The sequence below is a fragment of the Neopsephotus bourkii genome, unplaced genomic scaffold, assembly GCF_033783945.1.
Source record: "Neopsephotus bourkii isolate Nb327-2 ecotype Australia unplaced genomic scaffold, CSIRO-AGI_Nbou_v1 NB_234, whole genome shotgun sequence".
Lineage (NCBI taxonomy): Eukaryota > Metazoa > Chordata > Aves > Psittaciformes > Psittacidae > Neopsephotus > Neopsephotus bourkii.
This window is the reverse complement of record NW_026900744.1, coordinates 15,227,590-15,240,999: the sequence shown is the minus strand read 5'-3', so window position 1 is coordinate 15,240,999 and position 13,410 is coordinate 15,227,590. Positions and strand designations below refer to the sequence as shown.

Below are 13,410 nucleotides of genomic sequence, written 5' to 3'. Positions count from 1 at the left end.
CCAATATTTGTCCAAATTTGTTAAGGACAGTTTACCTCATTTTGTTCTTCTGTATATTTTGTTAGCTGAAGCAAAAAGTTGTTACCCTTCCTTGGCTTTATCATTCCTGTGCTCTCAGACAGTAATTTCTTCAAGCTAGTCTTTGCTGATGAGATAGTTTGTACCATTTAAACAGATTAAGTGAACCTGGTATATAGAGTGGCATGCCCTGGCCGTAGACAGTGGCAAAGCATGAAACTGAATCTATTGCTTTCTCTTTGCTTGCTATAATCACAGTTTATTAGAACACACGGTAGTGTGTATGTAAAGGCATGTCCATGCTCTGTCTTCTGGCCTTCCTCTTGAGTGCCCCAGACTGAAAAACAAATAGCAAGGGAGAGACAGAGAAACAAAATCACCCTGTGAGATATAAAAGAAGGAGATGGGAGATCCTGGATAATATCAGAGTTCCTTTGAAGTGAAGGCTGAATAGATTAGGAAAAGTGTAATTGAATTAAAGCCACTTGGAATAGATATACTTTTACCCTGGCTGAGCAATTTCCTGCTTGAGTCCTTTATCAGTTTCAGCACCTGCTTGTTTCAGAAGGCGGCACTCCAGACATTACTCTGAGCCAGTGCCAACAGTCAGCATTTCTCACTACCGTCTCTCCCTCCTCCACCCCCTGCACTGCTCTGGACACGCACCCTGATATAGAATGACAGCACACTGCCACAATTTAAACAACGCTGCCTCTGCCTCTTCGGAAGGACAGGTCCTCCAGAGAGCACCAGACACAGAAACTGTCCACCCTTGCAAAACACGTCTTCATCATGGCATATAAAGCAGCACATTTAGCTTTTAAGTCGCGCTGGCATAAGACAGATGAAGAACTCTGTCGGCACAGTATGTCCTTTGTCTTGCATAAAGCAATCCAAAATGACTTCTTTCAGAGTTACCTTTATCTGCTGGAAAAGCTTCCTCTGGGTGAGTAGCTGGTGTGTAGGAGTGTCTGTGTACATGTGTGACTGTGCTCCAGAAAGGCGTATAATGTTAGATGGTAGAGTGCAGGCACATTAATGACAATAAGTAGTCGTTTTGAGAAGCCTGGCTAGAGAGACAACAGTGCTAGCTAAACCATTTGGTAGTCTCTCTCAGCTCTGACTCATTCAGTACCCTCCTGTTTTACTTAAATACTCCCTAGATTGTTAGAGGAGGGCGAGGGAAAGACCACAAGAGTGAAATAAAGTTGGGTTTCTAACTGATGGTTCCTTTTTTTCTGACCATTTAATTAAAACTTTCATTGACCTGTTTGGAACTTGGAAGGACAAATGCAAAACTAGCAGAGCTGACATGCCTTACTTTCTGTTGCCAGATAACCGATTTTGTTATCATTCAGGTGTCCTTAGCCTTGCCTTTTGCATTGTTTTGGACAAGTGCTTGAAAGGTAATGATTTAATTTTTTTTCAGGTGTTGTTGCAATCCTTATCTCCAGAGCAGGCTGTCTAACCTCCTGTTTGTTAACTGGAAGGAAAATGCTTCCAAAATGTTTGCTTATAGCTGAATTTCAGTGACAGCCTCTGGTCCAGGATGCCAAGAGAGTTTTTTTTAGATGCAGAAAATGAATGTTCGTTTCTCATGAAAATTTAGTCCTGAATAAGAAACAAAATTTCCCCAGGACAATATAGCTAAAATGCAGATTTGACTTGAGTCTGTATTACATTAGCATGTCACTTTTTAAGCAGAATTGTTCAGCCTACAGTCAATATTAGAACTGTAAGAATTTAAGATGGAAAGGATGTGTCAGTGGAACCTGTTAAACTACTCTTCGCAGCGAATTCTTGAGGCCTCCTTCCTATCTGAATGATCCATTTAGGCAAGTGAATTGTTTTATCTGCTTGTTCGAAATTACACAGACCCCAGTGAGAACTCTGCTCAAGAAGGTAGAATTCATGAGTTCTGTAAAGAAAAAAAACATTTTTGTGTTATCTTAAGTTTTGATGTGGTTTTTCAGATGAAGCAATATCTGCAGCTATTTAAAATGAAACATGGAAGATAAATACTCCTATCCCTAGTGGCAGGTAGCTGTGAACGATGGAAAGGAAAGAAAGATGGAAAGGAAGGAAAGTCAATTATAGGTTGATGGAATCTCAAGAAGTCTGTGAAAATGTTATTCTTTCATATGTTTTGAAAATAAACACAACATATTAGAAACTGAGCAGAGTTTCTTACAGTGTTAACTGTTAGTGTAAGTACTAATGGATCATTTTAAGGCTAGAAGGTACCAGTATGAACATCTAGCTTAGAATTTCATGTAAAGGTTCGTGCAACATGCTTATAACGTATGACTGGATCACAGGGTATATTTATGAAGGCAAAAATACCTTGGTTTAAGGACTCAGATGACCGAGAATCCATCAGTCCAGCATTAAGCTGTTTCCAGGCCTAATTGCTTTATTCCTGTAAAAATATATTCTTTTTGTAGTCTGAATTTTAATTGAATTTCCATTCCCAGCCAACAAACATTGTAAGATGGTCTTATCAGATTAAAGTTCCCCCCTCTGCCAGGCTCTTCATGACCCATATCATTAAAACTTAGCTAAAGAGCTTCCAAGCTTGTTGCAATCTTAGAATCCTAGAATAGTTAGGGTTGGAAAGGACCTTAAGATCATCTAGTTCCAGTCCCCCTGCTATGGACAGGGACACCTCACACTAAACCATGCCACCCAAGGCTCTGTCCAACCTGGACTTGAACGCCGCCAGGGATGGAGCATTCACAACTTCCTTGGGCAACCCATTCCAGTGCCTCACCAAATTATCCGAATTATCATCTTATCCAAATTAGTTTGACTCCATGGAAAATGTACTGTAAATCCAGCCTTCATGTGAGCATACAGCATGTCTGTTACTCCGTGCTTATTGTCATGAAGTAAAAGTGTTCATAAGGACAGGTACTGTGGAGTAGTTTGCACACCATGAATACACGTGAGATATTTCACAGCATGCTAGGATGTCATGGTCTAGATGGGTGGACAATCAGATGTTTAAAATGCTGTTGGGTGATCAAACTCAGAAAGTCACGGTCAAATCTCAAGGTCAGAAGAATACTGCAAGAGTCTGTCCTGGCACCTGTCCCATTTAACATCTTTATCAATAACCTGGGGGAGATGAAGGACTGCTTGCTCGTCCCATTGGCATATTGCAGCCAACTGGTGGCAGGACTTGTCTGTAAGTTCTAGGTCAGGATGACCATCCAGAGGCACCTAAACAGGCTGGAGGAAAGAGACAGTGGGAATCTAGTGAAATTTTAATTCACCAAAATTCAAAGATAAATTCCAAGTCCTGTACCTGGAAAGGAAGAATCTTTGGCAACAAGAACATGAGTGGGGCGGTGGCTGGCCAGGGAGCAGCCCTACTATTAGGGCTTTGGTAGATAGCAACTGAACATGAACCAGCAGTGTGTCCTGGCAGCAAAGCGACTGTATTAACAAAAGCATAGCTACTTGATCAAGGGTAATAATGATCACCTTTTAGGCAGCAGTCATTAGACCATATGCATGGACAATTGAACTCCCAGTGCAGGAAATGACACAGAGTGAGTTGAATGACCTCCAGGGTGGTGGGGGAACTGGAGCACATGCCCTATGAAGAGACAGAAATAGAATGGGACATGTTCAGCCAGAAGAAACAGCTTCAGGGAGACCAAGTATCAGCCTGCCGATACCTACAGGACCATGAAGAAGATGGAGCTGAGCTCTGCACAGTGGCATGAGGCTAGAGGACAAGACACAGTGCCCATAAATGGAAACAAATGAGGTTTAGCCTGGCTCTAAGGAAAAACTCTTTCCCCATGAGGACAGTCAGGCATTGGAACAGTTGCCCAGGGGGGGTTGTGCGATTCTCCATCACTGGAGGCTTTCAAAACCTAGCTGAATAAAGTCCTCATGAACCTCCTCTGACCTCATGTCTGTCCCTGCTTTAAGCATAAATTTGGACTACAGCCCTCCTTAAATCCCTTCCAACCTGAATTATACTGTGAACCAGTACTTTCTCTGATGTAGAGAACGGAATGTGGGAGGTCTGAACATCTCTGCAGAATGACATTTACCAGTTCAGTTGAGAGTGGAACTGAGCAGAAATGAACTGAACCTCTCAAGCTTCAAGACTACATCTGGATATCTCGTGTAAACAGCATTAAACCAAAGCAACAGCAAGACTGCAACCTAGTCAGGTAGTTAAGAGTATGCTTAACCCTGAATGTAAGAACACTGAAATCAAGCCTCACATTGAAACTTGCAGTGCTGTCCAGGGCCAGGAAGGTAGAAAGCTTGCTTCAAGCTATGCTAGCTCCATACTTCCCCCACTCCATTGCTATGCTCAGTGGTGGAGCACTATTAGGCATGTTTACTTATGTGCTGAGGATACCTGGTATCACAGCCTGTTAAGAGAAACATGTCACTTTTACAGACCAGGGTAACATTTATAAATAAAAGACATGAGTAACTTTAAGCACTGATCCAATAATGTACTTAGATGTTTGTGAATACCCTTAGGCCCAGTGGACTTTAATGGAACTACTCGGATGTTGGAACTTATGCATGTGTTTACATGGGCCTTGGGACTTGGTGCCGGTGGGGTGAGATTTGTGGTGGAAAACTTAGATGATCGGTCCATAGAGATAAATATTCCCATGTGTGAGGCACGTGTCTTTAAGTGATATCTGCTTTGGGGGTTAGCTAATGTTCATTCTCTATAAAACAGAATTTAAATGGTTCTTGGACCACAGTAGAGAGGTGAATTCTGCCCTTCACCCAGATAACTTTTTCAACTGATGCACAAAGCAGATGTTGCATGTGAAAGGGAATACTCATCAAAACTGGAATTAATTCAGTATCTTGCAGAAAGTAGTTGGAGCCAAAAATAATGTTCACAAATAAAAACTTCAAAAAAATTATTTGCAGCATTTACTTCTGCTAGGGAAATTTAGCTGAGTAAACTGCACAACCAAGACAGTTTAGTGCAGGTTGGGGTTGCACCCCGCCTCATGTAGTAAGTGGGCTGTTTCTCTAGAGCTTTAGACCAGATGCACTGGGAAACAAAATTCTGAACAGATCTGTTACAAAATATCAGAGATAACATTTTGGACTTTGCAGGGCAAAAGGTCTTACGTAGGTACTCTGTCTAGTCCAGGGGTTGGCATTCAGCTATAGATCACCACTCTGCACACTGACTGTGTTGGCAGAGACTTAAAATCAACATCTTATGACTGTGGAGTGACCTTTAGGGAGCCAGTTCATGTTCTGAGCCTGCTTTTGCAGTGCATTTGTTTTAGCCATCTCCACCTGGGGGACCTGCCAGCAGATCAGCTGAGACCAAGTGTACCGTGAAAAAAGTTTCTTCTTGCTTTACTAAAAACACATTTCTAACCTTAAATCTTACAAGTTACCTGCCTTAACACTGAAAACTTTGTGAAAGACAGCTGCCCTCTGCAACATCTGAAAGACTTGCAGTCTCCATCGTCCTATCCTGCCTATGCCCTACTTTCCAAAGTTTGCTGAAATCAGACTGTATATCCGTAACAGATTTTACTAGTATTTCCTGATGCAAGAGGTAGTCCCACATGGGTCATGGGAAGGGAGATGCCTCAGGCCAGACAGGTCCTGTGATGAGAGGGAGGTACAGTGGAGCAGAGCTGCAACACTCACTGCCACCAAGGACATGTGCCTCCTCGCACTTCTCTTTCAGGGTAGGTTCCTGCAGGCTGGCAAACCTCCCTCTCCCTCTGGTCCTGCTGCTAGAGGCAGCCAGGCACAGCTGCAAGGCACATCAGAGTTGAAGTTAACTGGCTGTATCCAGAAAATTAGGTTGTGAACTGGGAGGATAGGCAGTATTGCAAATTCATTAGAGGGAGGAGTAACCCTGAGGGAGCATGAGTGAGACTGTGGGTCCGCAGGAGAAGATGTTGGGTACATTGCTACTCTTTACATTATTTGCATGCCCTCAGGTGGGAGACTTGCATAAAAAGATCCTAGCAAAGATTGATGCATAGAGAAGACCCTCTGGATGCTAAGCCCAGGGCTGGTTTTGAATGCCAGCACGTAAGGCAGAGCGCTGGGGCCCCAGCAGGCCCAGGAGGAGCTGCAGTCAGCTGGTGTATGCACGCAAGTCCCAGCAAGCATTCTGCAACCCTGATACTAGTTCTGAGTGAGAAATATGAGAGCACACACTACAGCTCTGATATCCTGAATAGCATATCGTCCCCATGTGTTGCCTCAGGTCAGGCTCATGTTTTCAGTAGAAGGACTCTGACTGTTTGTTGTTCATGCTGCCAGCTGCCTGCAGACAGCCTGTAAATGTCTTTCCCTTCAATGTAGTAAAACAGGATAAATCACTGTCCCTCGATTGGTCCATTAAACAAGGCTTAGAAATAATCACTGGACTCTTACATAGAAGATCTAGCAAATCTAACATGCAGTGATTGAGTTCTGTTCACCAGAGAGGCTGGCATCTGAAAGAGAGAATAGAAGCACAGAGAAAAAAAGATGGTGCCATTCCCAGCGGGAAGATGGAGATCATTTACTGGAAGAATTGCAGCCACTGATGGAGTCTTTTTCCCAGGCTCTGGGAGTTACCCTGGCCAAGTTGTGCTGGGGATTGGCTGCTGCCCCCTTTGTATTAATTTCTCCAACTAAATGGTTTATTCTAAGTATGTGAATATAATCAGTGGAGTGTGTAAAACTCCCAGGTTTGACCCTTGCTGGGCTCAGTGCTTCTTGTGGTATAAATTTTAGGCATAACATAAATGTGTAATGGATTAAAGCTTTAATAGTATCCGTTCAGCAGTTGACTTAAGCAGGTGATGACAAGAGGGGCTGGTAATGCTGCTTTTGTTGGATGAAGGATATGCCAGGCATGCCGCTTATGTGTAACCCAATAGCACTATTCTGTTCCGAGTGGTCCTTGGTGGTAATTATTCCCCATCCTACTTCCTTTGTCCCCCCCTTCGTTTGCCTCCAAAATGTCATTCTCCTGCTGAGGATGGGCAGGCACACACTTATCATTCCCTGCTGAGCTTGCTTGCCCTCAATAAATACATCCAGGTTTATATTCAGGGTCTCTGGCCCAGCTCTCTTCCTCTGTGGGGAGGGCATAATTCCTGTCCCCAGCCTTTATAAGCAAGGCATGGACTGTTCCCAGCAGCATCCGGCAGTGCTCCCGTGAAAGTTAAAAGGTGCAGTGACAAAAGTACTGTGCCCGGTCCTTCTGTGTAGGCAGCCAGTAGGGAGCTGTCCCTTTTTACTGTTATTAACCCAAAAGGTGTTTGCTGCTGGATCATTTCCAGTTCTTTGAGCACAGTGGGACTCTAAAGCAGAGCTGGTCTCACACTGCAAGACTGTGCTTGCAAAGACTTGTTCCCAGTATGACTCCATCCCTCCTTATTGCTTAGCTTTTACAAGCAAGCCTGTGATAGTGTTTTTGTTGGAAGGTCTGTCATACACACAGGAAAATGCCTGGACACTTGCATGTGCACAGGATAGTCAAGGGTGCTGGTTTCCAAGCAAACTGTTTATGGGCTGCTTCTATCCAAACTTTTAAGCTGCAAAACTAACTGTTTTTGATATGATGATGCACATGGACTATAGAAAAACCCAGGATGTGGACAGGCATCAGTTTTTTAAAGAGTAATATATAATAATCTTTTACCCAGCAAAGCTGGCAGGTTGTAATAAAACAGCTTCAAACTTACAATTGCTGTATATTATCAGCAAAATAGACAGCCAATGAAAAGAAACATCCAAGCTCTGGCACACAGGAACTTTCCAGTTATCACCGACTGATTATCTTGCTCCTTGATCTGACAGACGAAAATTTAGTCCTGTCTGTTCTGAATGGTCTCTCTGCCTCTATACTCATGTAGGCCTGAGACTACCATCTGCTCTTTGGTTCAGCTTACTTGCAGTGCCAGAGATTGTACAGTATCACTAAAAATAAACCAGAGGGAGTGCCTCATTCATATACTCTCTTGATGTGCTCTCCGTGCAGCTGTCAATGGCTAGAAAGCATATATGGAAATCTGCACAACAGTTAGGTTTGTGATAGTGGAAATGATGACCCTGTAGAGCAATAAATGCCATCCACAGCTTTTCTGGGAGCAAATCAAGCCCCTTGCTCTCTTAGGCATGCATTTTCACTTCAAACTTGAGATGATTTTTCACTGACATGAAAGATAGTATGATGACAGAAATGATGTCTGAGCCTGAGAGGCACAGAATTTGCCCAAGGAGGACTGTGTCTCTTCAGGGTCTTGCAGGATTAAATCCAACACCTTTCCTTCCACCTTTGCTTTAGAAACAGAGGTTTGGTGGTTTGAAGGCTCAATTTAAGTTTATAGATCTTCACCATTGTGTCTCCAGAGCAATAAACTAAACCAGAAATGTCTTTCATTAACAGTAATATAGTGATTTATCTGCTTGCAGTGAAACTTTACGCTTTGACAAGTCAAGTTATCAATGGGGAGATGCAGTTCTATGCCAGGGCCAAACACTTCTACCAGGAGGTGCCAGCCACAGAAGAGGGCATGATGGGAGACTACATTGAGCTCTCCAATACAGACATTGAATCTTCCAAGGAGTTTCTCAGAAAGTTTGTTGGGGTGAGTCATTTAATCCTGTCTTCTGCAAGAAACAGTAGTGATGGTATAAATGGTATGCACTATGCCCAATCAGATATATTTTAAATGGTACCATATGTCATATTTGATGTGCGATCACAGGTTATAACTGACTGTCACTGGGTCAAGTAATGTGTTCTGCCAGCTCATCCTCATCAGGAATATACATTTTGCCTGGCCTTATGTCATTATTTACCTGTTTTGCATCCTTTTCTTAAACTCCAAAGCTGCAAAGAGGATTGGGCAAGTTCTTTTATCTGTGTTTGGGTGGGATTGGACAAGTTCTTTTATCTGTGTTTGGGTGGGAGTTTAATTTTCAGTGCAGGACTGGGACCTTTCATGATAAAATCCTTATTGGCTTCAGTGGGAGATTTGTCTGTGCAAATTCCTGCAGTCCATTTGGGAAAGTAGCTGAGACTAAATGCCAAGTTTCTGTTGTCCCTATTTATAGATATTTCTGAGAATACTGCAACAAAACCCAGCCCCCCTGTGCCAACCCTCCCTACCCCAAACATGAGCAGTATATAGAATAAGCTATCCCTTAGGAAATTTTTTTTTCTTTAGTGTTTCAGTGTCACTGGGGACCTTTGCAAGCAGTTTTCTAAAGTTCTGTAAACATTTTCAAAGGTCTGCTTTGACCTGTGATCTAGACAGATGCCAAGTGGGATTTTAAAATCACCTACAATAGCAATAGCACTTTGGCACTTCGGTTTCTGAAAACCCTGTTGATGTCTTTGGGAATCTGCGAATTTTTAAAGCTGTGATATGATGATTTTCTGACCGGTCTTTCCTCTTCCCAGGGGAAAAGCCTACTAAATTAGCTCAACAACAGTATTAGATGCTAAGGAATCCACAAAGCCACAGGAAAACAGATTTCTTAAGTTCTCCTGTTCACAAAATGACTAGTTCTTTATAATGCTACCATAAATCTTTCATTTTCTGCTCAAATATACAAATTTGGGATAGCCAGATGACTTTCTTTTTTTATTCTCAATGATCCGCTATGGAAAAAAAGCTCAATAGCTTAATTAGATGTTATATATACAAAAGGGCACAGTTTAAATGGACTGAGATGGAAAATGAGTGTGGCTTAACAACAGATAGAAATCCTGTGTAGCAGTAAAGAGTAATTGATGGCAAAGTTTCCTGTACCTGATAGAGGGAGGCTTTTGGCACAGTGAGCCAGCAAAACACGAATGAACAGCTATTTTTTTTCATTTACAGTCATTTGTCTTAATGCCAATGCAGAAAGGCTTCACAACATTTTAAAGCCTAACTGTATCAGGCTAGATATAGGCTAATAGAAAGGAAGTTCAGCAAGGCAGCTGAACCTGATGGTAAAATGGCATTTTCAGAAAAAATAAAAATGCAACTTTTCAGTTGCTGGCTCAAGGCATATTTCTTAAATATTACTTAAGTCTTGTTTTAAGGACATTTTGTGGAATGCAAGTGGTGCGTAAGATTGTACTCAGGGAAGCATTTTACACTTCCTAGACATCATACAGATGCCATTTCCTGAGTGGAAGGTTTATACCACACTGTTACGCTTTCTCATCTTCAAGACCTAAAAAGGAAAGAAGTACAGACTGTAGCAGTTTCACATGCCAAAGAGAAGTTGTACCCAATGCATCAGGTGTGATGACAGATACAGAATACTCCAGAGCAGAGTTCCTACTCCTACTATTACCCAGGGATAGAAAGGATATTCTGAATGGCCAAGATCAAACAAGAAAAAAAACCTCAAACCCAGAAAGGAATCTGCATGTTTTGCTAATTCTGATTTAATATGTTAAAGTCTGTCCTCTGGTGAGATACAGTTGATTGGTTATGTTATTTATGGTTTATTTTCCTTTCTTACCAGTGCAATTTGAATCCTACTCAGTCAGACTCAGATATTTGCTGGCTTTCTGTAGTAGTGACTTCACTGCAAAGATAATTTGAGTTACGTCTTCCCAAGTTTATGGCTCTATGAATATTTTTTTTTCCAGTAAGGTGATCAAGGTAGAAAAAAGCAGTTTGCTTCACCTATAATATATAAACTATACTTTCTTCTTAAAAGAGAAGTTTAACAAAATCAGAAAATAGAAAAATTAGTTTCAGATCAACTGAATGTATTTAATTTAATTTTCAATTGTTTTCCCCTATGAAAAACTTCTCCCTTTTTTTTCCAAGAGTTCAAGTCAGTTCTAAAATGAAAAATGCTGTTTAGAAATGAAAAGTTGACAAGTTGTTTTTTTTCTTTTTCCTTGAAAGTTGTGAAATAGAAGTATCTTGACATTTTTGACATTCTTTCCCCTGTGTTTTGGCTATAATTCTTCTCTAGATTTGAAATACCAATTTTGCAGAGAGTTTTATTCTTCCAAAACTTGATTTTCTGGCAAAATTAGTGCTCCTTGAAAAACGGTTGCCCAGTTCCACTCAAATTACCTGTCTTGAGTTAGTCTGGCTGGTATGGAAATGCCACACAGTGACATTTCCCTTACATGACTGATGTTGCATGCCTTCAGGTGTGGAATTTCTTAGCATGATTTCTTAGCACCACTATAAATTGAGCTACAGATTTCTTTATGATTGAAGAATTTATCTTGCCTTGGTACATGGAAGGAATTACAGAGAGGACTAAGGACTTCACATGCTCTGATTGTGGGATTGGAGAGGACTTATATTTTAGCCTGTCTCCTTCCCAGGCAAGTCAAACTGAGTTAGAAGTGCCACTGTGCTCAAGTTAAGAGGTTTTATGTGTGTGTGGGCACAACTGAAACCAAGAGCAACATTACTTGAGCTAGCAGTGCTGTACAGACAAGCTATAGGCTGTCTTAGGTACAGACATACTTGAAGGGTTATCAGCAGATAAATATTATGCAATAAACATTGCATATTTATGGCAATGTGTCCATTCCAGTTAAAGCCTTGATATCCACATAGTGTGCTTTCAAGTGCCTAATCCAGAGGTAATGTGTAAAAAAGAAAATAAAGAAAACAAAGAAACAATTCAGAAACAGTTGTGAGCTGTAGGTGTGTGAAATAATACAGATTATATTAACTTTATAGCTCCATTTCTGCCCTAAACCCTTTCTCCCTTTCTGCCCTCAGTTCACCTGCCTGATTGATTACTTACTGAATGAAAAGCTTCTTGAGAGTGATTTTCTTCTGTTTGATCAGGGAGATGGAAGAGATGTTGTTAAAAACCAGATTTTTTAATTTCTTTTAATAGAAGGAAAACCACTGTGATTTTTATCGATTTCTTGAACTATTTATTTTTTACCCTGCATATCTACACTGCCTTCCTGCCCTTCCAAGACTTGAAGTAGAATCAGGAACATATTCCACAGCTCTCTTATCCCTAAGGAAATTTGTGAGTGCCCTATTTAGCATTACAGAAGAAGTTTTGGGTGTGTATGTGTCCTAAATGCTAGTGATTCTGAGTAATGAGAAGCAGGTAAGCAGAGGAGCAGTCAGTGTTAAATTTTGAAGCCTGTTCTGGCTTAAATTTTCACTTACACTGTTTTTTAAAATAAGGAGTCTGATTTTCAACTCAATTAGGCTTTTGGGAAAATGATTGCCTTCCAAAGAAAATGTTAATACCCTGTCAAAGCTCTGAGCACTTCCAAACTGAGAATGTATTAGCTGAACATGGACTTATGTCAACATTTTCATTACAAACAGAGCCGTAGTGCTTCACAGGGCCTCTCAACTGACTGCCTGATGCTCTTGCTCCCTTTCAGCGAAATGTGGAATCAAGCTTCATCTCCCATGATTGCTCCCTTTCCTCCTCCTCCATGGCAAATGGAGATGTGTTATCAGAGGTCCTTGCCGTGACACATCATGGGAAATGAATTCCCTGTTTTGAGTGAGGAGGTACTGTGACTATATGTTCTCTGAAACACAAATGTCAAAGAAGTTCTGTGGCTTTTTGTTTAATTCTGTTAATTGTTTTGGTAGATCATCCCAGTCTTCTCACCAGCTTTCTCAAAGATTTTTACTTCATCACATCAGTGGAGGCCTGTATGTATCTGCCAGCAAACAATAAGGAAGTCCATATGATCCATACACAGTTCCTTCTCCTTTCATAAAATTCTTGTTACAGCTTAGTAACTTCCTGGTCATCAGTAAAAACCACATGCTTCCAAGTGCAGCCTTCGAATGAAGAATGGCTTACATTTTCTGGCTAACTGCAAACAGGTAGTCTCCAGAGTCCAGCAGGGTTAAGGTCTTGAGGACTCTTCCACACATCAGGAGATTAATCTTCCTAGGTATACAAATTGGGACCAGCAGCCCTAGAGATTGGTGAAAGCCTTTAAGGTCCTTGTGCTCTTTCTACAGTTACTTTATGTAATCAGATGCTCAGCCAGGCTATTCATAGTCATGTCGTTGATGGTACTGTCCTTTGACCTTAATAATCTACTGAATTATCCAGTGAAGCAAGGCCAAAAAACGTGGTGAGTTACATGATTTATGCTTGATCATCAGAGAGGAGGTCTCCTAGTAAACAGGAAGAGCAAGACCCTACCTGGGCTTATGTCCTTTAAGAGCAGTGAAGTTTCAGCAGGGACTTTGGCCCATAGCTTTCACTTCAACACTCAGTTCCAGGGGATAGGGAAAAGGTGTTTACATTTGCTTTTAATATATTTGTTTAACAGATAACTTTGGCCACAGGAGCTCCAGTCCCACAATCAGTGCATATACAGACTTACTTAAAATTTCTGGTTTATGGAACAGCAGCGGGCTCTTAAGAGACTTTTTATAGCTAGAATGGAAGCCT

General features: G+C 41.4%; 1 protein-coding gene across 4 annotated transcripts in view; it reads left to right on the top strand.

Moving 5' to 3' along the window:
- Positions 1–13,410, top strand: part of NTMT2 (N-terminal Xaa-Pro-Lys N-methyltransferase 2) — a 35,427-nt gene that overhangs the window by 15,210 nt on the left and 6,807 nt on the right. For 2 of the 4 annotated variants that reach the window (XM_061345448.1, XM_061345447.1), the window contains exon 2: positions 8,455–8,630. In XM_061345448.1, coding sequence (XP_061201432.1) covers positions 8,496–8,630 — 135 coding nt within the window. In that variant the 5' untranslated portion in view covers positions 8,455–8,495. Of the gene's footprint in view, positions 1–639; positions 965–5,232; positions 5,823–8,454; positions 8,631–13,410 lie in introns of those variants that run through there. The other 2 variants (XM_061345446.1, XM_061345449.1) reach the window with 2 other exon arrangements.